At 43.3% G+C, this 22,765-nt stretch overlaps 2 protein-coding genes across 4 annotated transcripts in view; both read left to right on the top strand.

Moving 5' to 3' along the window:
- Positions 1 to 1,890: 1,890 nt before the first annotated feature.
- rasl10a (RAS-like, family 10, member A) lies at positions 1,891 to 17,438 on the top strand. Its single transcript, XM_022199038.2, has 3 exons — positions 1,891 to 3,049; positions 13,185 to 13,309; positions 15,320 to 17,438. The coding sequence occupies exons 1-3, from the start codon at positions 2,834 to 2,836 to the stop codon at positions 15,588 to 15,590; spliced, it is 612 nt and encodes a 203-aa protein (XP_022054730.1). The 5' UTR covers positions 1,891 to 2,833; the 3' UTR covers positions 15,591 to 17,438.
- A 2,106-nt stretch (positions 17,439 to 19,544) lies between these two features.
- Positions 19,545 to 22,765, top strand: part of osbp2b (oxysterol binding protein 2b) — a 63,397-nt gene continuing 60,176 nt past the window's right edge. For all 3 annotated transcript variants that reach the window (XM_022199028.2, XM_022199019.2, XM_051950434.1), the window contains exon 1: positions 19,545 to 20,102. In XM_022199028.2, the coding sequence (XP_022054720.1) occupies positions 19,945 to 20,102 (158 nt within the window). In that variant the 5' untranslated portion in view covers positions 19,545 to 19,944. The remainder of the gene's footprint in view (positions 20,103 to 22,765) is intronic.

Below are 22,765 nucleotides of genomic sequence, written 5' to 3'. Positions count from 1 at the left end.
AGCTTAAGCAGGATTTCCACTGCCTGACCTAATGTGGAACACAAACAGCCCTTATCTCAGATCTGCTCCTTTGTGAGCGACAAAGGTCAGCCGTGTGCGAAGATGCAAAATCACAGACCAGAGAAAAGCCAGTACTCTGAAGCTGTGACAAGTGTCGGACTTTCTTTGACTAATGAATGATCGATAATATCGATCCTCTGTGATGATTGCATCCCAATAGGGGGCGCCACTTCACTGCCTGTTGGTCAGGGCTCAGTCTGTAGAAGGGGACAGTCATTGACTTTCAAAGTTAAAGTTGCAGTGCTGGCTAAAAGAAGAAGTAAAAAAATATATATACATATCAGGTTTAACTTGGATTCTTATTCAAACTCACTTTTTAACACTTCACTTCCATCCCAGCACATTTAGCTTTTATGAGCAGCATTAAACAATCGTTTTATGACCAGCTCCAGTGGAAAAATTCTACAAAATGTACACAATGCATCTAGAGCACATTGCCATCACATTATGAACCTCTGCACAGATGAGCAGTCACAATATATTCCATGTGATGTTCAGCCTTTGAAACTAATGCAAGAAAGAACATCAGGTGCATATCTGGGGAGAAAGTCCATTAACCGAGGTCTCACCTCATCTTCAGCTCAACATAAGGAGTCGTTTTTCTGGCTTTGACATCCATCATGTGGCTTGGCACGTGTTTCTAATGCAGCTACTTGTGGATCCTCTATCTAGGACCATTTTAAAATTCATTCTAATGCTTTGCAGTAACATTGTACACAATTAACAAAGCAGCTTTTGGATGCCTACACATAAAGCAGTTACAATTAGTTTAATCAAAAATAAATGTAGTTGCAGCTGCTTACTCTTTTCAGTTTCCAAAGACAGGAGTTGTTTATTTAGAGACCAAAGACAATCAAATAGTCCAAATTTACTTAAATGTGAAATTGCCACTGTGGAAGAGGAACAAAAAACAAAAACAGGTATGAAGAAGCTTCATTTCTGTGCTTTGAACAGGTGAAATTTACATGAATCTCATGAAAACCTGGTGTGTACAAGAGGAAACATACCATTTTTTTTATTTCTACCCTACAGCTAAAGATGGTGACAGACTCAGGATTTAAATCTCCTTATTCTTGGCTTTGACACTTGTTATTTTTAGATAATCAGAGAATTTTTGTAAATGAAGAAGTTAAAATATGTAGCTTATATATGCAAATACAACCCTTCTAAACAATTGTAACTGCACACTTAGGATTGTTACAAAAATATTTCATTCATGTCTTACACTGTGTCATTACGTTTGATCTGATGGAGTAAAATCTGTTTATTAGTGAATTATCAGCAGGTCTGGGTTAATTCTTGTGGTGGAGTGTTTGGACTCAAAGCTCACTCAGAGAGGAGACATTACTGAAATCTCTCATTTTATTGTCAAAACATCTGAGTTGGCTTCCTCTGCGGAGATAAACAGATTTTTTTTAACCAACTACTTTTTATAGCTGCACTAAGGAGTAAAATCAGCACAATCCATATAAAATACAGACCATAAATGGGTTTATAAATAATTAAACATGATTGAAATTTAATGTAATCAAAACAAATGATTCTCTCCACTGCATTCGACTGTAAGATCAAGCTCTTGATCATTTCTAACTCACCTAAAACCCTTTAAAACTATCCTTTATTAAGACTTTCACATGCTCCGCTCGAGTTATTCTGCAGCTGCCATAAACCGTGTGATGTTTATCCCTCAGACTGGTCCATTGTGCGCAGCTGTCAGCCAGCTGTGATTGATGGCACCCATCGGCCCTGCCCTGCCCGAGGACCCCGTCCGGCAATAAGTCACCTCACAGATACGATGCTCAGTCTTGCGCCTCGGCTCCTCCACGACCCTCACACTGAGATGATATACAGTGTGTGGCCTCTTCCTTTTGCCATCTATTTTGCGGCGTATGGGAGCTTCAAGCTTTCACACGCCTTGCGCACGACATGATCCTATTGGATGAGCAGGGCAGGGGATACTGCAAGTGATGGGAGAGAGAGAGGAGGAGGAGGAGAGGGAGAGCTCCTCTTTCCATCGGCAGACACACAGTGCTCGTTAATAGACTCCAGATGCCTTTACAGAAAACACACGTCAGTCGGCTGTGTGGATTGCCTCTTCTCCCCTGAATCATCACACACCCCAATCGCTCTTTCTGACATCGAACACGAGCAGATTATGGGCTCGCATCCCCTTTCAGAACACGTGGAAATCTTATTTACGAGCCTCGCGTCCGTGCGCCCGTCGTCCCTGTGATGGAGGAGCGCGGCGGTGGTGCATCGCTGGAAACGAGTGAGAGGCGCAGAGGAGATAATCAATGAAGACACCCGGAGCTGCTGTGCGTTTGGACAAGGTCAGAGTCTAGCCTGGATGAGATTGCTGCCCATGTGGAGACCGCAAGGGCGGACTTTGATGCTTCCTCTCCGGGGACGAGGTTACCTGGGGATGTCCCCCGAAAACCAGGAGTTTCTCTGTTCGCTCGCAGAGGTGACAAAAACATCCCCCCAACCGAGCGTGATCGCGCCCGGGCTTTATTTCTGACAACCCGCACGCTGCGTAAAGTTTCTCCGTTGGCGCTCGACGGGTGGATCATTCGTTATTTGTTCGCCCACATCGCACGTAGTTGAACCCGGCTGAGGTGATTCGGTGGCTGCTGGTTAAAGGTGGGCAGCGGTGGACTTGAATTCCATCAGAGCAGCAGTACAAACCAGCGGCTATCCAGCTGCGCTCCTGGACGGTCACATCTGTCGTCGTCGTCGTCGTCGCTGTCCATGGTGCTGAAGTCGTGCTCCAGGAATGGTGGAGACGCTGAGTATCGCAGTGATCGGTGCTCCCGGAGTGGGCAAAACTTCTATAATCCGCCAGTTCATCTATAACGATTTCTCGGAGGTGTACACGCCGACCAGGACCAGATATGTGTACAGACCCTCCGTCATTCTGAACGGGAACATGTATGAGCTGAAGGTTTTGGACGTCCCGCCAATCTCCTCCTTTCCATCCAGCTCCAGTCAGGTATCATGTGTCTGTGTCAACTTTACCAGAGGAGGGTTTATACAAGCTCTGATTGCCTGAATCTCGTTATTTTTTTTTCACAAGCAGCTGCCATTTCTCAAAGGCAACATTTTATTTATTCTTCTATCACTATCAGATGTCCCTAGTCTACTAGTTGCTATGGAGACCCGTCTGACTTAAAGCCTTTAGAGCTTCACTTTGGCGATGCAAACTCTCTCCTTTTCTCAACCCCCTCACGAGGAGAGAATGGCAACTTGCATATTGTTTATTAATCATAAGATGTCTTCAAACTAGGAGCAGTGATCAGTGTCAGACATATTCAGATGAGCTGATTACATTATCTCTGCTGCTGCTTCTGCTGAATCTGCTTCTATGCAGAAAATGCTGGCACGATTGCTGCAGGCAGCACCTGGTTCAAGTCTCTATTTAAAAATAGAACAGAGTGCCCTTTCATTCAAGACCACAGGTCAGATGCCACACCTCATTAGTTGGAGAGACATCACCTGATTGCAGTATCATGGCAAAAATGCACTGTAACTCCAAATGCCGAAGGTTGTAATCACTTTGCAGAAAGCCGTTTCTTCTTCCTTATCAAAAATCTGTGATTTCAGGGGGATTTCTTGAAGCTTTTCATCTCCTGAAGTTTTTTCAGGAGACAAAAAAAGTGTAAGGATGGGCTCACACTTTTTGAGTTTCTCCTACAACCCACTGAAAGCTTTATCAGATGCTGTAATTTTTCCTCCTGTACATACTCATAGCCCCCATAGAGATCCATTCTTAATGCAGTTCCAGTATGAGTGATAGATGACAGCACTCAGTCTGTGGAGAAATATATTTTGAAGTTCTGCCAAAGCCAATATGAAGCGTCCACATCCAGAATTAGTCTTACTGAGCTTTTTTTCTCTTAAAGTAATCTTTTAAGTCCTAAATCCCGTCTTTGTGTTTCCATTCCTCCACTGTGAAAACACAAAGGGGGAGGTATAGGGAGGAATTTACAAAATCTGCAACTTCGGGGGAAACCCAATTGATTTGCTGAACTGTATTAGCTTTAAATAACCTGTAAATGACATTTTTGCACATAATGAGGAGTGTGGATTTTGTCTCCCATCTTTTACAGTACATTTAAACTGCATTATGAAGAGATCTACTGGTGGCAGGAAGAGGAGGATCTATTACAGTAATTGAGAGTCTTTTAATGTGTATTTTGAACATGTGAGAACTGTTTCTAGATACCCTGGAATACATGAATCTATCCTTTAGGAGAAAATCCCCTTTATCTGTTTTCCAGCCCAGAATGTACAGAAAAGTACAATTTTAGTGCACATATGGTCCACAACATGCTCTATTATAGGCCTCTGCTGACTTGAGGTGTGTATCTAACTGCAGTCCTCATTGTGGAGGCTGCAACACCTCAGAGATCTCCAAGGTCACCACACCAAGCTGTCTGCTGCTCCTGTTGAACATTTCCCTCCTTCTCTCCCCTTCGCTGTCACAGGTAGTCCTCCCAAGAACAGCTGTAGTTATCTGTACTGGTGAGATGCTGTGGAGAAAATGAGATCGGGCCAAGAAGGAGACAACAAAAGAGCAGCTTGAACGAGAGGCCTCCCAAAGTGTTGGTTCGCTGTGCGCTCTAGAAAGCCTGGCGTTAACACAGAAAACATCTGACAGGCAGGTGGAGGGATCGGAGCGATCTTCCTGTCAGAATTACACACAGGCTCCTCTGCTAGATTAAACATTTTATTAGTAGATGTTAAGAGGTCTGCAGAGTGCTTCATTGTTTCCTGCCCATAGAGACCATCTGTAAAGACATTGAGTTTCTTCTTTTTTTTTCTGCTAAATGGTGCTTAACCCCCATTAGGGAACCAGCTGGCAGGTGTGAGCAGAAAGCAGGAATAAGGCAGGATGCGTCTCATGAGTGTGTGCGTCCCAAAGGTTGAGCTTCACGAGAAAGCAGCTTTAATGTCGCATTGTAGCACGCTGGGCGAACATTTTGTGCCATGTCAGAGTGGTGGTGCAGGGAGAGGGTCGCTGATCATATACAGAGGAAGAAAACAATTACCTGAGTGCAGCCACAACATTTCTATCAAACAGATTTATGGTCAGTCATTTGCAGAGGAGCGACCCTGCAGGGCTTTTCATTCCCTGCTCCGGTCATGTCCTCCTTGCTCTGAAGCCCATTCTGCTGCTTTGTCTGCTGATGTCCTCTATCCACTGTGGTGACACACTGATGGGGCTGTTTTTGAGTCAAAGCCCTCCCCTGTATTTACCAGAGAAATGCAGCCTGGGTCAGGGGCAGAGGAGGTAATGAGCCGCGAGCACTGCCGATACAAAGAACCCAGATAGAGATTTTCTTGCTATACGCAGCAAATTGAATTAAAGTGCAGCTCCCCGTTCGAAACACTGCTGGGAATAAAAGCCCAACAAAGGAGAGAGGAGGAAATCGCTGCAGTCAATTAGAAAAGTTTGCACGGAGCCTAATGGACACCGGGTGTTCAGGGGGAACCAGAAGAGGCTTTATAATGCCCTGTAAAATTTGTGATGAATAAGCTGCAGAATGGAGTGAGTCAGTACGCCTCCGTTCTGATGCAGCTTGGCAATTTCTCATCAGTTCAGATTATATTTAAAAGAAGAGCAGTAATGTTCTGGAAGGCTACTTGTGACCCCATTTCAACCACACAGACAGCCATTTTTATCCTTCCCAGTGCTGGAAGACAAGGCAAGATTTCTATTATTTTTCTGCGATGGTTTAATGATTTGTTTGCTTTGTGGTATGCCTGTCTGTTGCTGATAGTATTGCATTTAGAGAGCATCTGTCACAGTGTGTCAATACGATGTGATGACAGATGGATTTAAGCTTGACAGGATTCAACATGATTTTCCTTGTTCTTTTTTTTATTTTTTGTCTTTCTTGCCATAATGCATCTCCATGACTTCCTCCCACACAAAATGCTCCCTCTCCCTTTTCTGCGCTCTCTCTCTGGACATTTTCCTCAGTTATCTCTGTCAATACTTTCTGTGATAACAGCATGGAAATGATTGCTTTTCATGTCGCGCATTGTGTCACTTTGGCTGTCACAGACGCACTAGAAAATGTGTTTGTGTCCATGCAGACCACATTTATAAACCATTTTATCTGATATGATTTGAAAGTTTTGGTGGTGACTGTTAAAATTAATTGAAATAACAATTAGACAGCTAACTTCTAATTACAATGTTCACAAACATTTAAATGATTTTTTTTCCATTTACTCAGTGAAAACTGTCATTATTCAAATCTTCTGATTAAAATAATTATTCTGTATTTTATGAAATGGGATTTTTTTTTGCCTTCTTTGCTGAGAGCTACACATGGGTGACAAATTAAAGGAAAACCCTGAATGCTTGCCCCCCTTTAGTGGCGGGATCTTGTTCTGTTCGCTGTGGGGAGCATTTTGCTGCCTGACTCTGGTCCACTTGTCCTCTTACAGGGAAGGATCACTGCAAATCAATACAAAGTTGTTCTGAGCGGTCACCTTCATCCCATCAGGAATCATTTCTGAAGCTGTTCTGGCAACGTAAGGGGACCCAACACCTTACTCAGACACTTTATGTGTGTCTTTCCTTTAAATTGTCACCTGACCATAGGTAGATTGGCTATAAGTAGGTGACTGTGTTTGTCCAAATGTAATGAAATCTGACTTGTACCACCTTTAAATCTGAACAAATAACAAAAACCAAACAACCAAATTGTCACTGTGCGTTGTCTGAGTCTGATGTTGACTCTGGGTGTAATCCTGCCATTTCCATCACACGTTTCACTCATCTCCTTTTCCATTGTTTGTTACCATATCCAAATGGGAAACACTGACAACAATCTACGAGCAGCAACCTGCAGACTGAAAATGAAAAGTTTTAACCCTTTGATGCACAGCATGGGTCAAAAGTGACCCAAATCCAATGGGGTTTCTCCTGACTCACACTGCGCATCAAAGGCTTAAAGAAGATATGGATCATGCATTAAAGCAGCTATGCTTGGTTCCTTTGGTGAACAAGCCGTTATAATGACAGTGTTCATCTCCCTGCATGCAAATGTTCATTATCTTACAGGGACACCACTGCTGCATCTTGGGCTTAACACCACATGAGATGACTGTGACTGGTTTAAAGACAAGCCAGAGCATTATTTTCTGTCTCAATAGCAAAATACTAATAAGGTGCAAGACTACATGTAACACCGCATGTAACCTTTTTACACTTTGTATTTTGTGTGGATTTAAAAAAGGAAAAAGAGGTATGTCATGCTAATAATGAAAGTGTTAAGAGAAGATATATGGCGTCAAATTTGGGTCAAAAGTCGCGTGCAACACTCTCTCGCGCATGCGAAACACGTACCCCGCGCAAGCGGAAAAAAGTCTCCACAGCGCAAAAAACACTCTGCGCGTGCGTGGCAATGTCTCCGCGTGTACACACCAAGCTCCGTGCCTCCAGTGTCTCACGAAACTGTCCTCCTGCCTGCAGAGATGATGTCAGAGCCCAGCTCTCCAACTGCCGGTGGGTGAGTGTCTCCACGTATTTCTGGCTCTAAACGGGAGGTCTCAGTGCTCCATTGCGGGGCTGTCAGCCTTTAGTACAGCGAAGTTAGCTCCATTGCTAACGGCAGTTACCCAGGTGGACTGACCAGAATCGGCCCAGAAGCCCAGCGTGTCTACACCCCATGGACTTGAAATGTACCCCTAATTATAGAATCACTGTTAAACTCCCTGTCAGAATCACTGGAGTAGACACGCTGGGCTTCTGGGCCAATTCCGGTAAGTCCACCTGGGTAACTGCCGTTAGCAATGGAGCTAACTAATGTCTAATTGCTGTACTAAAGGCTGACAGCCCCGCAATGGAGCACTGAGACCTCCCGTTTAGAACCAGAAATACGTGGAGACACTCACCCACCGGCAGTTGGAGATCCGGGCTCTGTGTGTGTTCGGCGGAGCTGCAGAACAGCGGCAACAGCATCAAAGGGGCTCCAGCCGACTGTGCAGCCAATCATAGGGAGATTGTGGCGAGCACTGGTATCCGCCCACCAACGGTCAAAAGTCTTCTCCCCGCGCGTAAATCAGAGCTCCACCGATAATTATGGCACCATACACGGATGAGTAGCAATGTCCCCAAGCACGTAAGAGGCTCCTGGCGGAGACATTGCCACACGTGCAGACTGTTTTTTGTGCCTGTGGAGACTTTTTTCCGCTCGAGCGGGTACGTGTTTTGCGCACGACTTTTGACCCAAATTTGATGCCATAAAGATAAGTTGATTTTAAAAATTTCTAACAAAGCTGTTATTCCCAGCTCCCAGTCTTTACACCGAGCTAAACTAAGTGGTTTCGCGCTGTAGCTTCAGATTTGACAGGCTGCAGATAAGACATCAATCTTCTCATCTAACCGCCCTGCAGAATTGAACAAGCGAATGCTCCAAATTGTCAACGTATTCTCTTAAAACTGGTTCAAAATGTGTAAAGTCCTTGTTAGCGCCAGTTCAGAAGTCAACAATTCATGACTCCATTTCCCAAGAGTAGCCACACTTGATCCCGTGAACATTTTTTAATTCTGTGCAAGTGCTAGAAACCAGCAACAGACCACCCACTCCATATCATCTCAAACAAACTGAATTACACAAAAGAGCAATAAATAATGGTTTTTCAGGCTACAGGTCATCGTTGAGCAGTGGGACTTCCATCCCCAGAGGACGATAAGGATTTTAATTGCAGATCAGCCCGCCTGGCCCTGTATATGACATAGCTCTAATTGCTCAGCACCCTTCCCCCACCAGGTTACACCGGCCTCCCTCCTGCGCTTCAGTATTGATCTGTCACAACCACTCATTACCGTTAAGCTGCTTCCCCCTAATATCAGGAGACACGACAGCTTTGTCATAGACCGCTGAAAACTGACCATGGGCTGCGGTTGTCAGGGAAACATGTTCTGTTTGGCTCTTGAGGAGTGAAGGATAAGATGCTCTTTTTGTGCACCGTGTTAAGAAGACCGACTGGAGGATGCAGACAGTGGCACCACACTTCACATTCACGCTCCCACAAGCACACTCTCACATCCTGCGAGCACACACAAATAAACATGCCCACACATGCATTTTGCATTTATTTGCTTCATCAGCGGTGCGTCGGTGCTCCGTCGTTGTCTTTATTCCTCTGGTTTTGCCTGTGTTCTGTTGTTTGGGTTTGGAGAAGTGGTGTTGCTGCTCCTGGCCCCTCCTCCACATTTAAAAACAGGACTTGGATGACAAAGAGATATGAGATGAGAACACAAGCTGCTATTTTTAGCCCAAGAGATGCGAGGCTGCAACTGAAGCCACTGTGTGAATCTCACGTCGTCAGCTGCCTCAGTTATCAGAAAGAGGGTGATGATATGCTTTGATGTGACGGTGGATATGTCCTGTTTGTCTAGCAAACTGGACACAACTTGAATTTAAATTGTTTTGGTGAAGACAAATCATAAATAAAAAAAATCCCAAATCAGATATTCTATAACCTGTTGCTAAAAGCTTGCTGAAAAGAACACAGAAAACAACAAACATGTGCCAGTTTTCACAACACAGTCTCTTCCTTACTCTTTCGCTTTTGATATCAGTGATCTACTTGCCCCATGTTTGTCTCCACGCCTGATTGGCCTCATTATCTTCCTGCTGATATGTGTGGCTGATACTTCCTGTCGACACACAAATACCCCATTTCAAATGGCAGCCAATTATTCCTCACCTCTCAGCGTGTTGGCATTATCATTAAAAGGCATTGTTCCCTTAGCCTCCCCTCCTCTCAAATTATCGGTTGATCTCCATTGCACAGATTGGCTGAACAATATGTTAATTTGAAATGCATATTTTCCCCCAGCCTTTACAGCGGTGTAATTGCATTTTTCACATTTCTATTTCGAGTTGCACAAGCTGTTGCAGGAGGTAGAAAAAATAATGTAAACACCGCACGGAAAATGACTTTTACATTGTAGCAAATCAATTACTGCTGCACATGAGGGTCATATTAGCCTGCATGCTAATTAGGAGCATGGAAATCAAAGGAGGTCTGACAATCAGCACTTTGATATCTGAGTTTTCAAAGCAGCAGGGTACAACAAACAGAGAGCTCCAAAGAGGCCAAATCATCTGTGCCTGAGGTTCAGGTGCATCAGTCAGAATACATCAAATGTATCGAGCAAAAGAACTTTAAAATCATGACAGCATATGACAAAATGAAATGCTTCAGCAGAGATGGAGGTCAGGTATGGAATGACAACTGTGTCCGAATTGTTTAAAATTTATTGCGCAAACCGTTTTTAAAAAAGTGCTCAGAAATTAGACACAAATGCAATTTTAGACACAAAGTTAAATACATATATTAGTTAGTTGATAAACACCTGGAAGTTGACTATATTAATGATAAACTGAAGGAGTAGTTTGATATTATGGGAATATGCTCGTACTTGGCAAGCGTGTGACGAGTTCAAATTCCCAAACATATTGCTGGTTGCCTGGCAACCTCTTGGTAGTCACCAGATGTTGACTGCAGCTGTGAGGTGCCACTGGCCGCACGTTTCGCACGGCTTCCTCTTCCCTTCTGCAAGCTACGTTTTTACCATTTTAATGACAGCGCTCGCCTCCCTGTGTACAAATGTTCCACCAAAACAATTCTCCATACACAGATCTGAATATATATACATATATAGTGAATGCTGATGGTGCTGGAAGGCAGATTTTGTTACCTTTAGAGAAGAGCCAGGCTACCTCCTGCTTTCAGTGTTTAGCCTAAGTCTCAGCTTCATGTAGTGTACACGTATGAAAATTTAATTACATCCAGTTTGTTTTTACAGCGCAAGTTGAGCAATGTGCTGCACATGTTATCAGATAGGCAGGAGCAGAGAAAATCATTTGTATTCCCATAAAATACTACAAAACAAGGTAAAACAGGACAGGACAGGAATTTGTAAGACCGATAACTTCACTTCAACTAATATAAATAGATAAAATATTAAGACTTTTAAGAGCAATCCAAAGCCCTTGAAACATGTGGAGCAAGAGGAAGGCTTTTCTTCTCATTTAATTCTCAGTCACAAAAGTACTTCTCAAAATGTTAAACTACTAGTTCAAGATCCTCTGTGATAAAAACAAGATATCATCCAAGCTTTATATATCTCCAGTGTGCTGCTGTATACAGTAGTTTATACATTGCAGATAAAATCAGTATTGCAGTGTTGTTTGTTGCACCCTTCAGTTTCCACTGATAAAGATAAAAAAAACACAAAGTGAAAATCACGTATTTTTTTCGTCAACATGACCATATGATGCTTCGTGTATGCAGGAAGATATATCAAAAGTAAAATAAGCAGTTAAAACACTATGATTAAGCACTTCTACTTTGAAACTGCAGTATATCGATGACAGTTTCAAAAACATGGATTCAGATTTCTGGGGTTTCAGATCTCACAAATCTCAGGAAGCAATCCTATCGACTTGCAGGGTGAGACTTTCTCTGTCATTGTTCTTCATCAAAATTGGTTTCTAGTTCAACCATATATGACTGAAATACTCCAAAATTACAACTGGGCAGCTTCATAGTAGGCAGGTGAGCTGCTGAGTTACAGCAAGCAGTGGAGGCATGGCTGTAGAAAGAGGCTTCATAGATCTGCACGTTATAGAGGAAGCAGTGATGCGATATCTAAATAATTTTAATGCAGGAAGGGATTATTTTCCTGGACAAGCTTCTGAATGTGTAATTTTGATACATAGAGATGACTTTTTAGGGATTTAATCAATGACCGGAGCAGGACTTTAAACTGAATTGAACTGCTTTAAACTGAGCTGAGCTGAGCGTGACGGTCTCAGAGACTCCAGACCAGTCATTAGTGGTGTGTGGGAGCACCAGAGGTTATGTTGACACCCTGTCAGCTCATCACTGCATCTGCTGCTGCCTTTTTCATCTTTTCCACATTCTCTCTGGCCAGCGTCTGTCTGCTCATTTCCCTCCCTCATCACCTCTTCTTCACCATCCCCCTGAAGTTCCCATTCTATTCTCCTGTCTCTCGCTTTTATCAGATCAAATGTTTATAAATTGCTGCGTGCTGTTAGAGGCGGCGGCGGGCCGGTGTGAGCTTGTGGGAAACACAGCATGAATAGAAGAATGGGTCACCGCGTTTCTATTGAACCAAATGTCCCCCAGTAAGGCGCAAATGTACCCACTTGTGCTATGTGCTTTAATTACACTTTGAAGCTCACTATCATCAAACAAATGTTGGTGTTTGCCACGCTGCATGTGTTCTGCATCACAAAGATCAGCCGGGCCGCAACAGAAGTTAAACAACAGTATGTGTGTCTTTCATTCAGCTGACAGAAGGCCGAGCGTTTGCTTGTCTCCAACCCCTGTCAGTGTCCTTCAACATGTGTTGCCGGGAGACTGTGCAGAGCTTTCTGCTGGGTGGTCAACTCGCTTTATGACTTTGTTCGAGCCGCTCGCTGCACTTTTTCACAGCAGAGGCAAACAAACTGTGACACCGAGCCAAAGTGCTTTAGAATAATTACAGTAACACACGACTCATTCGGTGCCTTGATGCACAGTGAATGGATAACATCAGCGCTCTAACATGCTCATAGTGGAAATTCAAGCACAGATGATGACGTTCAGAAGGCAATATTTCCAGTGTTTGCAGTCTTCTTTTAGCATGTGAGCACATTAACATGAGCCAAGTGTCACGAAATACAAAGTACAACTGAGGCTGATGAGTGCCGTTAGTTTCAAAGGTAATTTGTCACGAGCCAGATTAAGATTCTGAGTCACGATGAAGCTACAAGTCATTTTAATTTGGCCTGAGGGGAACATCAATGTCTGCTCCCAATTTCACAATAATCTATTCACAAGTTGATGAGACTCATAACTACAGCCTCATAATGGCATTAGACAAAATGTCAAACTCTGAACAAAGCCATTAGGGTGCATTGTTTAAGAGCCTTGAAAGTCTGTATAAAGTTTTGTTCCAACGCATAAAGCAAATATGTTAGAAATTCAGTAAACCGACGGACAGACCTTGCCATCCATTGAGCTGAATAAGACATCTCTAGGCTGCTCTTCTTTGTTTGTATATTAATATTTTTCTCTCTGTCCTTTAGGAGTGGTTGGATTTACGTTGCAGAGGCGTCCGCAATGCCAACGCTTACATCCTGGTGTACGACATCTGCTGCGTGGAGAGCTTTGAATATGTCAAAATGATCAGACAGCAGATAGTAGAGCACAGGTACGGACAACAGAAATTTACTGAATCCACAGCCGCTGATGCACAGCTTGTTCCTCGCTGGTGATTTCTAATGAGGATGCCCTGTCACCTGTCTGGAGACAGCATGCAATTTCACAGCTTGCCATAAAGCCGTACAATTACATGATTCGTGACAGTGATATTTAGCCTGCTTGTGGTGGCATCTTCTAATTCAGCCCACTCCTCCCCGCTTCTTGACAGTTTCGTAATGACTTTTGGTTCTGGCATTGATGCATGAGAGCCGCCTGAGACGTCACTAGTGATTTAAAGATTACTTTTGTGATATTTCTGCTTTTATTAGACAGAGCACAGCATTAAAAGGCAGGAGGCTTGACTGCCAGAGGGAGTTAACATGCCATAAATATCGATATATGAGCTAAAAGGACTGAACTAAAAGACCAATGAAAAAGCGTCACCTGCTCTATCCTCACTACTGGCATGCCCGCATATATTTACATACAGAAAGGTACAATGAGCGACTACATTTGTTTGTTGTGTTGTACATGGCCAAGCTGCACATTTCATCCCCACTTTCTTGCAGCTCCTAATGGGACAGCACGAATGTTTAAGGCCCAAGACAGAAACCAATCACCAGAGGCTGCTAAGGGAGGAAGGGTGAATGCAGGGGAAATAGAACACGGCAGAAATGTGCAATCACAGGACAAAGGTCTGACATCATGCTATAGAGGAGAAAAGGAAAAGATACTGCACAGCCTATGAAGTGAAATCATGAATAATGGAGGTTTGGTTTCAGAGGGGTTTTCCCACTGTAGGTGTTGGGTTGGAACGCTACAGAAATCTTCTCGCAACCAGGACAACCTTATTTTTCTGCCCTATTTTTCAGCCTTCTACCGTGAAACCCACCCTCAGTTCAGTGAGGCTTATGACAGCGTTGTGTCCCTCCATCACTTCTGCACACTGACCCCTCCAGTTCTCACAAACACAACCATGCACACACTCATACAGTACAATTCACTGTGCAGCAACACTCGAGCCGGAGCAAAAACGCCAGGAGGTATTTTTTAGGTCTGTTATGTGAGCACAAACTGTGAAAAGGAGAAGAGAAAGATGAATGCTGTGATTCGGTTTTCAACTCCAGCTCTTAAGAAACTTTGCCTTGTGGCTTAAAAATGGTACTGTATCTCTCCCCCTCTAAACGTCTCTCCCTGGGTCGAGTTATCTGTCCATCTGTCGAGGCAGCCATGCAAATCTGCGTATGTATGCAAGCACTTGTCACAGGATGATACACAATGCAACAAAAGGAAACCTTCATTCACTATAAGAGGAGCAGATAAATTGTTAACGCTGCAGCTTTAACAATTTATACCTCTACCTTGCCTCAGCTGACACAGCTCAGCAAGTCAGAAGATGTCTTGGGCTTACACACATCACTGCATCCTCACGTTTCATAATATATCTGACTTTGCAGGCCTTGGTGAATTTAGTCTGACTTACCATCATTTTTTAAAAATAATACATATCCTAATCTTATTATTTTTTATATTAATTGAGCGGATTTTGCTCCAGTCAAGGCAGTAAAAATGTATTTAATTGTTAGAAATCCTATTTATATAATCCAATTCAGTGTGTTCTCCACATTGCAGTAGTGGCCTCGTTTTGGTGTCAGATTGGATTTCTAAACCACCACCAATCTGATGTGATTGGAAATGGCTGGACACGATGAGGCCGTCCTGCATGTTTTCCATCAGCGCTGTAGGACTAAGCTGTATAAACACAAGTCGTGAATCACAAATGTATTCCTACAGTACCTCAGGCTTACCATACATTTTCACACTTGATGTTGCTGTAAACCAGTCACTGCAGAGTGTGGTGGTGGGAGGACCCTTGAGCCTGTGAGTTCTAATCCTCCAGTCCGCCCCCACACACCTCAGGAGGAAGGAAAAACTCCACGCAGGCAGCCACTGTGACATGCACCACCACGCCAACTGTGCTTTTTCAAAATTAACCTTTTCCACTCACATGCCCCTGCAGGGAAGGAAGCAGCAGCGAGGTGCCAATTCTGGTGGTGGGCAACAAGAGGGACCTGCAGCGGCAGCGCTTCATGCCTCGCAGGGCGGTGTCTGTCCTGGTGAAGAAGACCTGGAAGTGCGGTTATGTGGAGTGCTCTGCCAAGTTTAACTGGCATGTCGTCCTGCTCTTCAAGGAGCTGCTGGGCATTGCTGTGGCACGAGGCATGCGCCAGAACCACACCTCCATCCGGCTGCAGGGGGCGCTACAGAGGAATCGCTGCACCATCATGTGACCCTGAGAACTCCCTCCACCCCTCTCAACCCTAAGGAGAGGTGGAGTGGCAGTGGAGGAAAAGGACTTTTTATCTAAATGGCTGGAAAAATACCCCGTGGCCTCCTGCTTTACTGAGCTGATTTTTCATAATGAGGTTTATTCGACTCTTGCGCTGTATAAGACACTAAAACTTCACACATGGTCATCCAACCACTTCCTAGTCAAATTCTGCCAGCTGTGTAGAAACACGGAAGGAGGTAGAAGAGAAAGCAGGTATATATAAAAACAATAAAATTATCATAGCACAGTTATTTTTTATCACATCGACTAGACAGTCAAACATTTAAGGCTGTGCTTCCGAAAATACTGTAACACAGCAGCGTGTCTGCAGCTGGGCCTGACAGGATGGAAGCTGTGTTCATGAGACTCAAAACGGAGAGACAGCAATATCATCTAGTCTTCCTTTTGAATTTGTCACATTCAGTAACGTCAACATCAGAAGCTCATACTTGACATATTTGGATTTACTTAACGGTATGAAAGGAAATGGTCATGGAATAGTAAAGAGTATTAAGGATAGCAGTAAAGATTATCTCAAAATGTACATAGATAGATATGATTAGGTGGTGTCTTACTTTAGATTCAGAGAAGTAGCCTGCGTTTTTTTTTCCTTCCCCTGTTCCCGTTACAAATTTGGCCTAGGGTAGAAGCAGTTTGTTCAGAGGAAGGGTGTTTTAAGGTTGTCTTGCAGCAGAAAATACTGCAGTCCCTTATCATGATGTACCGTAGGACTTTAATCTGCTCCCTCCCCTCACTCAGTGTCTGTTTCTGATGAATACATTAAATCCAGGGAACTGGGGACCTGCAGGAGGTTGCAGAGCCTGAAACGAGAACCTGCACATGCATTGTGGTTGTTTGTGTGTCTATGTGTAAGTGTGTGTATATGTGTGTGAGAGAGGGAGAGCAAGTGAGGGAGATGGAGAAATACAGGTTTGATTGCTGACATTCAGGCAAGAAAAGGACAGACACAGCAAGATAAGAGATGGATGTTGAAGCTTTGGATTAGAAAGGAGCAATAAACTCCCACAGGGAAGTCCTGACTGACTATATGTACCACAATGTTATATTAAAAATGCCTCACATGCAAAAGATGTAATCCTCTAACGCTCAAGTTATCCTGCACAAGTTAGACAGCAGAGCTTCACAGACACAAATGGATCATTAATATAGCTTTCATACCAATATCTGAATACTATTTAATTGGTAATGTTGTGAGATTAACAGTTGCTTTTTCATTTGATTAGGCCAAGGTAGGTACTTTGTGAATATGGCTGCACTGAAAGTAAGCAGACTTATTGTATATAAGAGTGATCCATAGAGTAATTGAATTGCATGCTTTTGTTGGTAGAGCCAACGGGTCAGGGTTTAATTGCACTGATGTGAAAATGTGATATTGTGTTTAATTTTTGTAATACATGGTTTTACTGACACTGTAATGAGCAGCTGAGTGGCGTGAATGTGGTCGTTTTTAACCGACATGTGAGAGCACAAGCTCATGATTCTCTCCACGATGTAGTGGTGAACTCTTCAGTCAGGACAGATGGCTGTGTTAGTTTCCCTGTTTTGTTTGTTTTCTAGTTTTCAAAAAAAAAAGAAAAGAGAAATATGTAGCAGAGATACACTAGAAAGCAAATGTGTGTAGCATGAGTTCTCATCGGTTTGTTTGTGGGCGCATTTTCAAATAAAAAGGGCTACAGTTTTTTATCAGAAACATTACTTATGTATTTATTTTTATGGTGTTGGTACTGTGAGTAATTTTACTTATTTTGACACATAATGAATTATTAAATGCATTTGAGAACAGCAACCTCTGTGGTCACTTCTCAGTCATGTGTGGCAGCTTCAGAACCTTTTTGACAACATTGCCATCTTGTGGTAAAGTAATGTTATCAGGAGCCAGATCAGAGGCAGACAACTGAACACAAACACCTTCCAGTTGTTGCATTTCTGCTTTACCTGTGTGCTACAAAAATGAGATGATCATCTAATGACCTCCCCCATGTTTACACAGACTTTAATTTCAGGTGGCACTGTGATAGTGACTATAATGTATAAATTAAGTAAATAATTGAGTAATTATCTCTGCACTGACCAATATGCTGTTTTGCAAGTGTAAACTGATGTCTGGCTGCTGGTGGATCTATGCATTTGCATGTATGCTGTCACTTGCAAATTCCAAAATATGTGTCAGTGAGTTTGTGTTGATTTTGATTAATAACATTTTTGGGGGGAATGTGAAGCATGCAAGCATGATAGATACTAAAATTAGTAAGTAAAGAAAACTTACATTTTGACACAAGATGCCCTCAAAGGAACAGAACCTAAAGATTTTGTGATAAAGCAGGAAACCACAGCTGGCTCTGGGGTTGGTGGCAAACTTTCACTCATTGGTCATGTAGTTCATGCGATCCCTGTTGTGATCCCATTTTCTCACACTACCACTAATTTCCCAATTAAATTTCAGTCAGTTTGCAGTCATTTTGATTTATCTCATTTCTATTTGGGACTATGAGCCATGTAGCATGTTGTAAACTAAAATAATGACATTTTAAAACAAACAATAAAAATGACAAGATGCCCCTGATAAAACAGAGCCTAAAGATGTGATATTGCAAAAAACCTGCATGCAGTGGCTCTGGGGCCAGTTTTTCTTTTGCACATCGGTATTGACTATTGGGGATTCATTTGACCCCTAATGTGACCCCAGATTTCCTTACAGTGCCTCCAAATTCCCAACTAAGTGTCAGACAGTATGTGGTCATTTTGATCTACAACACTTTGTGAGAATGTGCAACATGAATGCATACAATTAACTAAAATAAGGAACTTTTGCATATATATTTTTAATCAAAATTTGACACAAGATGACCCAGCAAAACAAAGCGTTAAGATGTGGTAATCAAGCAGGAACCTATCAGGGAGTAAGTAGTGGCTCTGGGGCCAGTTGCAGACTTTCAGGCATTGGTCATGTAGTTCATCTGAGCCCTAATGTGACCCAAGACTTCCTTACATTTGCCTCCAATTTTTATGCAAAATGCAACATGTATGCAAGACGTATGCTAAAATAATGAACTTAAAAATCTACATTTTGACAAGACAGAGCCTTAAGATTTGGAAATGTTGCAGGAAACTGTAGGTAGTGGCTCTGAGGATGACTGCAAACTTTCAGACACTGGTCATGTGGTGCATTTGACCTTTAATGTGACCCCACATCTCCTGACTGTGCCTCCAAATTCAAACTATCTGTCAGTCAGTTGTTGGTAATTTTAACTTAAAACATTTTTTCACAGAATATGCAACATGCATGCATGCAATTAACTAAAATAATGTTGTTGTTTTTTTTAAATCACAATTTGACACAAGATGACCCAGCAAAACAGAGCTTTAAGATGTGATGATCAAGCAGGAACCTATCAGAGAGGAAGTAGTGGCTCTGGGGGCCAGTTGCAGACTTTCAGGCATTAGTCATGTAGTTCATTTGACCACTAATGTGACTCTGAACAGTTAAATAAACTTCTTAACAAGTGAAAGGATGGCAGACATTTACCGCCACCTGTTATCACCGAGCGTGTCTGTCTGCAACTTGAAAGTTAATAAATGCACACTTTTCATTAAAAACATTAATGATTATCTCAGCTGGGCTCATGGCAGTGAAGCAACATAAAGAATAGCAGCCATGAATAATAAAAACATGCTGTTCTTGCTGTCATATTTCCAAATGTGTGCTGTGAAGAGGGTCTGACCTGCGCCCACCCTCTCACCTGAGCAGCAGCGGGTCTGAACCAGCATCAGAACCGCATGTCAAATGTTTAGGAATGTTTAAATAACAGCATCACGTGGTGCAGGTCTGGATCATAGACCGGAGCTGATAGAGCGGTCATCCAGCCGCTCCACACCGCAGGACAGAGCAGCTCAGCGGCCGCTCCCTGCTCCCACTGCTGCCTCAAACTGTTTGCCACAGTCTCCGCGAAAATCTCTGTCAGTTTAACGACAGGTTTATCACATGAGAAGGACACCATGTGAGTAGTTTCCCTTCTACCCAGCGCAGCTCTGTTCTCTGGATCCTCTGCAGTCTGCATCAGCAAAGTGTCTTGGCAACATTTCTCGTCCTTCCTCCCGTGTCCATTCCAGCGTCATGTGAACGGGGTTCACGGTGGTTCCTCTCGCCCCCTCACACCGGACCCTCCTCCGTCAAGCACTCATTCGCCGGTGCCGACGTCCCTCCCTCGCCCCGGTAGTCCCGGTGGGGTAGTGTCCCTGTCTCCGCTGGCCCCGGTTTATCCTGCACCCTTCGGCGTGCGGCGGAGCGGAGGATGAGCGAGCAAGGGAAGGGCTCGGCGTCCGCCTCTGCCGCGGCCCCGGCTCCGGGGTCGGATACTTACAAAGGCTGGCTTTTTAAATGGACCAACTATCTGAAAGGCTACCAGCGGAGATGGTTCGTCCTCAGCAACGGCCTGCTGTCGTATTACAGGTAAATATCGCAGACGTGCTGGGTGTTGTTCCCGGAATAAACGCTGCTCGGACGCACAGAGTCACATTAGTGTGTCGGCGCATCTTTACAGCTGGCTGCTCAGCTGGCTAGCAGCAGGCTAAAGCTAGCTGTCAAATGGACAGAGTCAGCTGTTTACTGCGAGCTGACGGCGACAAAACGGTTCACTTTAACTCACTGTGTGTCACGGAAAGACAGGAACATACAGAGAGACACGTACAGCAACATGTCTTTTAAATTAACTCAATAAAATGTCAGAAATTGAATTAAAAACAGACACCGACGTCAGCTAGCAAACTAAGCTAGTCCGTTAGCCTCCTGTCAGGAGCTTGCATCGTTCTTGTCAGGAGGCTGAAGATCCAGCTGTCTGCTCCTCTGTCACTAACACGACATCATGTACTGGTATTTTAACATATTCTAAATAACTCCCAATTACTGCTCTCTGTGTCAATGTCACTGTTTGAAATGTTTACCGCTTTTATTACTTTTCCAAGTGCGTCCATTCATCGCATTTGCTCATGTTACTGAGCCAAGCTGCTCGGGAGGATCACTGTAAGGAGATACGTAGCAAGAGATGCTCGCTATCATTGTCTTGCTGTCTTCACTCCGATCACACAGTTGCTCGATGTGAGCTGGAGTTAGCTCTACGACAGCTCAACACCTGTGGCTCAGGTGCTTCTTGCAAAGGAGTCATGTTTCCTGCAGGTGTGGGTGTTCAGGCACAACGTGGAAACAATGAATGGACCATAAAGCATGTCAGAAAGCTGTTTATTGCTCAGCTCAGAGGAGTCCTGCATGTTGTATCCTCAAAGGTCATAAGGACAACTTGAATGTCTGAGAGAAATCCAAACTGTTACTACTCATTTACTGTCGGTTTAGTGTTAATACCAACTTGCTTGCAAGTGAATTTTTCTTGACTTTGGGAACAATCTGTGAGGCAAAGTGAGTTCAAGGTCTGACATGTTCAGATTTTTCACCTGACCGGGCTTCATTTGCTGACAAAGATGGTAAGATCTGGTTTGAAGTTTTGAAAAAAGCTGATAAGCGGACCTTGAGCTGATAATATTTTGCCTCACAAAAGTTTCATTCTTTCTTTGCTTAGTTCATGCATGTTTAACCAGTTTGTTTGCTACCACTTGAATGCTTTTGTAAACACTGAAACTCTCTGCTTTATCACCTTCTAGGTCACTCTGGCCTTGGTGAAGTTTAAACAAGTTAGATTTCATTTTGAAGACTATTACATTAACAGCCAAAATGTTCATATTAACTAGAATATCAAGTGAATGAACACAACTAAGATTTGCACCACATGAATGGAGAGACAGAGTATTTGCTGCAACAGTTGTGCAGCCTGACTGACCCAGTTTTCCTAATTAAATGGTGCGCAGCAGAATGAAGGTGTGCCGTGTGAAGTTAACCTTCCTCTGCTGGAAGTCAAGACTGTGTCTGTGTAGATTAAATTCCTTCACAAATCAGTAATACTTTAAAAAAAAAAACCTTCTAATTTCTTGCTTAATGTGTCAGTTCAAACTGTAATCGCTTGCAGTGATAAAATAATGTGACAACAAGCTGATGACTTATGGATAATTGTCTTTTCAAATGTCATCATTCTTGTCAATATAGAGGTTTCAGTTTTAATGCTTTTTTCATGCTATCGCCATGCTTCCTTGCAGCTCCAACGGTCATAAACGCAAAGCAATTTTCCAGACTGAAATGAGAACATTCTTCTCTGATCATGTTTCCAGAAATCTGATCAAAACCTATGTCAGCCCATTACATGCCATGCTACAGTCTTGCCACCATCTCTCAAGCAGCCTGACTGTCTTTTGTTGTCAACAGTGTGTCATTTGACAGAAGGGTACGGTGGCCAGAGCACCACTCCTGCCTGGGCTCGTGGTGAAAGGAAAGATGCCTGTTGCCTCTGCCCTATTAATAGTCCATTATGTTGTGAGGTGACTGGCGTCCCTGGAGTAAAGGTAGCCTGTCGACATCTGAGCACGGAGGCAGTAAGGCGCACGAGTTGTCCCCTCCGCTGATGTCTTCCTGGCAGACCACATTGTGCGTGTCTGACTTCAGGCTTTGTGTTCCTTTGTGTGGCGGCGTCTCTTGTCGATGGTCTGCACTTCCATTGTGAGCGGAGTGAAAAGGGAAGCAGCCAGACAAATGTGACAACACGTTAATTGATGTGTCTTCATTGTATGTCGAGCGATAATTGTTGCGTCTCAGATGTACATTTTCTGCAGCACATTTTCGTTCTGTCTTTGTCCTGCAATTTTATGAGGCGAATCGAAAAACTGTAATTATAACCACAATTGCATCTCATTATTTTATTAGTACTTAGGATTACAATTGCTGCTTTCGTGCTGGTATTGAAGGTTACTTGTAAGCGCCCCTTTTTTAAAAGGTTTGATATGATTTAGTAAAAAGACACAAGATAAACATTTTCTAGCACATTAAAGGCTGTCATGAGAGGATGTATTTTAACACTCGAACAACTCAAGATGAAGTCCAGCAGGCATTAATCAGTTCGCAATTTGCAGTGTCCAACATTTGTTTTCCCTTTTTAAGAGGCCGCTTTATATTTCTTGGCAAATCAATAGTGACTGCCTCTCGAGTTAGAGGACTGGTCAATAACCTGAGGGATC

Source organism: Acanthochromis polyacanthus, chromosome 7 (genome assembly GCF_021347895.1).
Source record: "Acanthochromis polyacanthus isolate Apoly-LR-REF ecotype Palm Island chromosome 7, KAUST_Apoly_ChrSc, whole genome shotgun sequence".
Classification (NCBI taxonomy): domain Eukaryota; kingdom Metazoa; phylum Chordata; class Actinopteri; family Pomacentridae; genus Acanthochromis; species Acanthochromis polyacanthus.
This window is presented reverse-complemented; position numbering and strand designations above follow the sequence as displayed.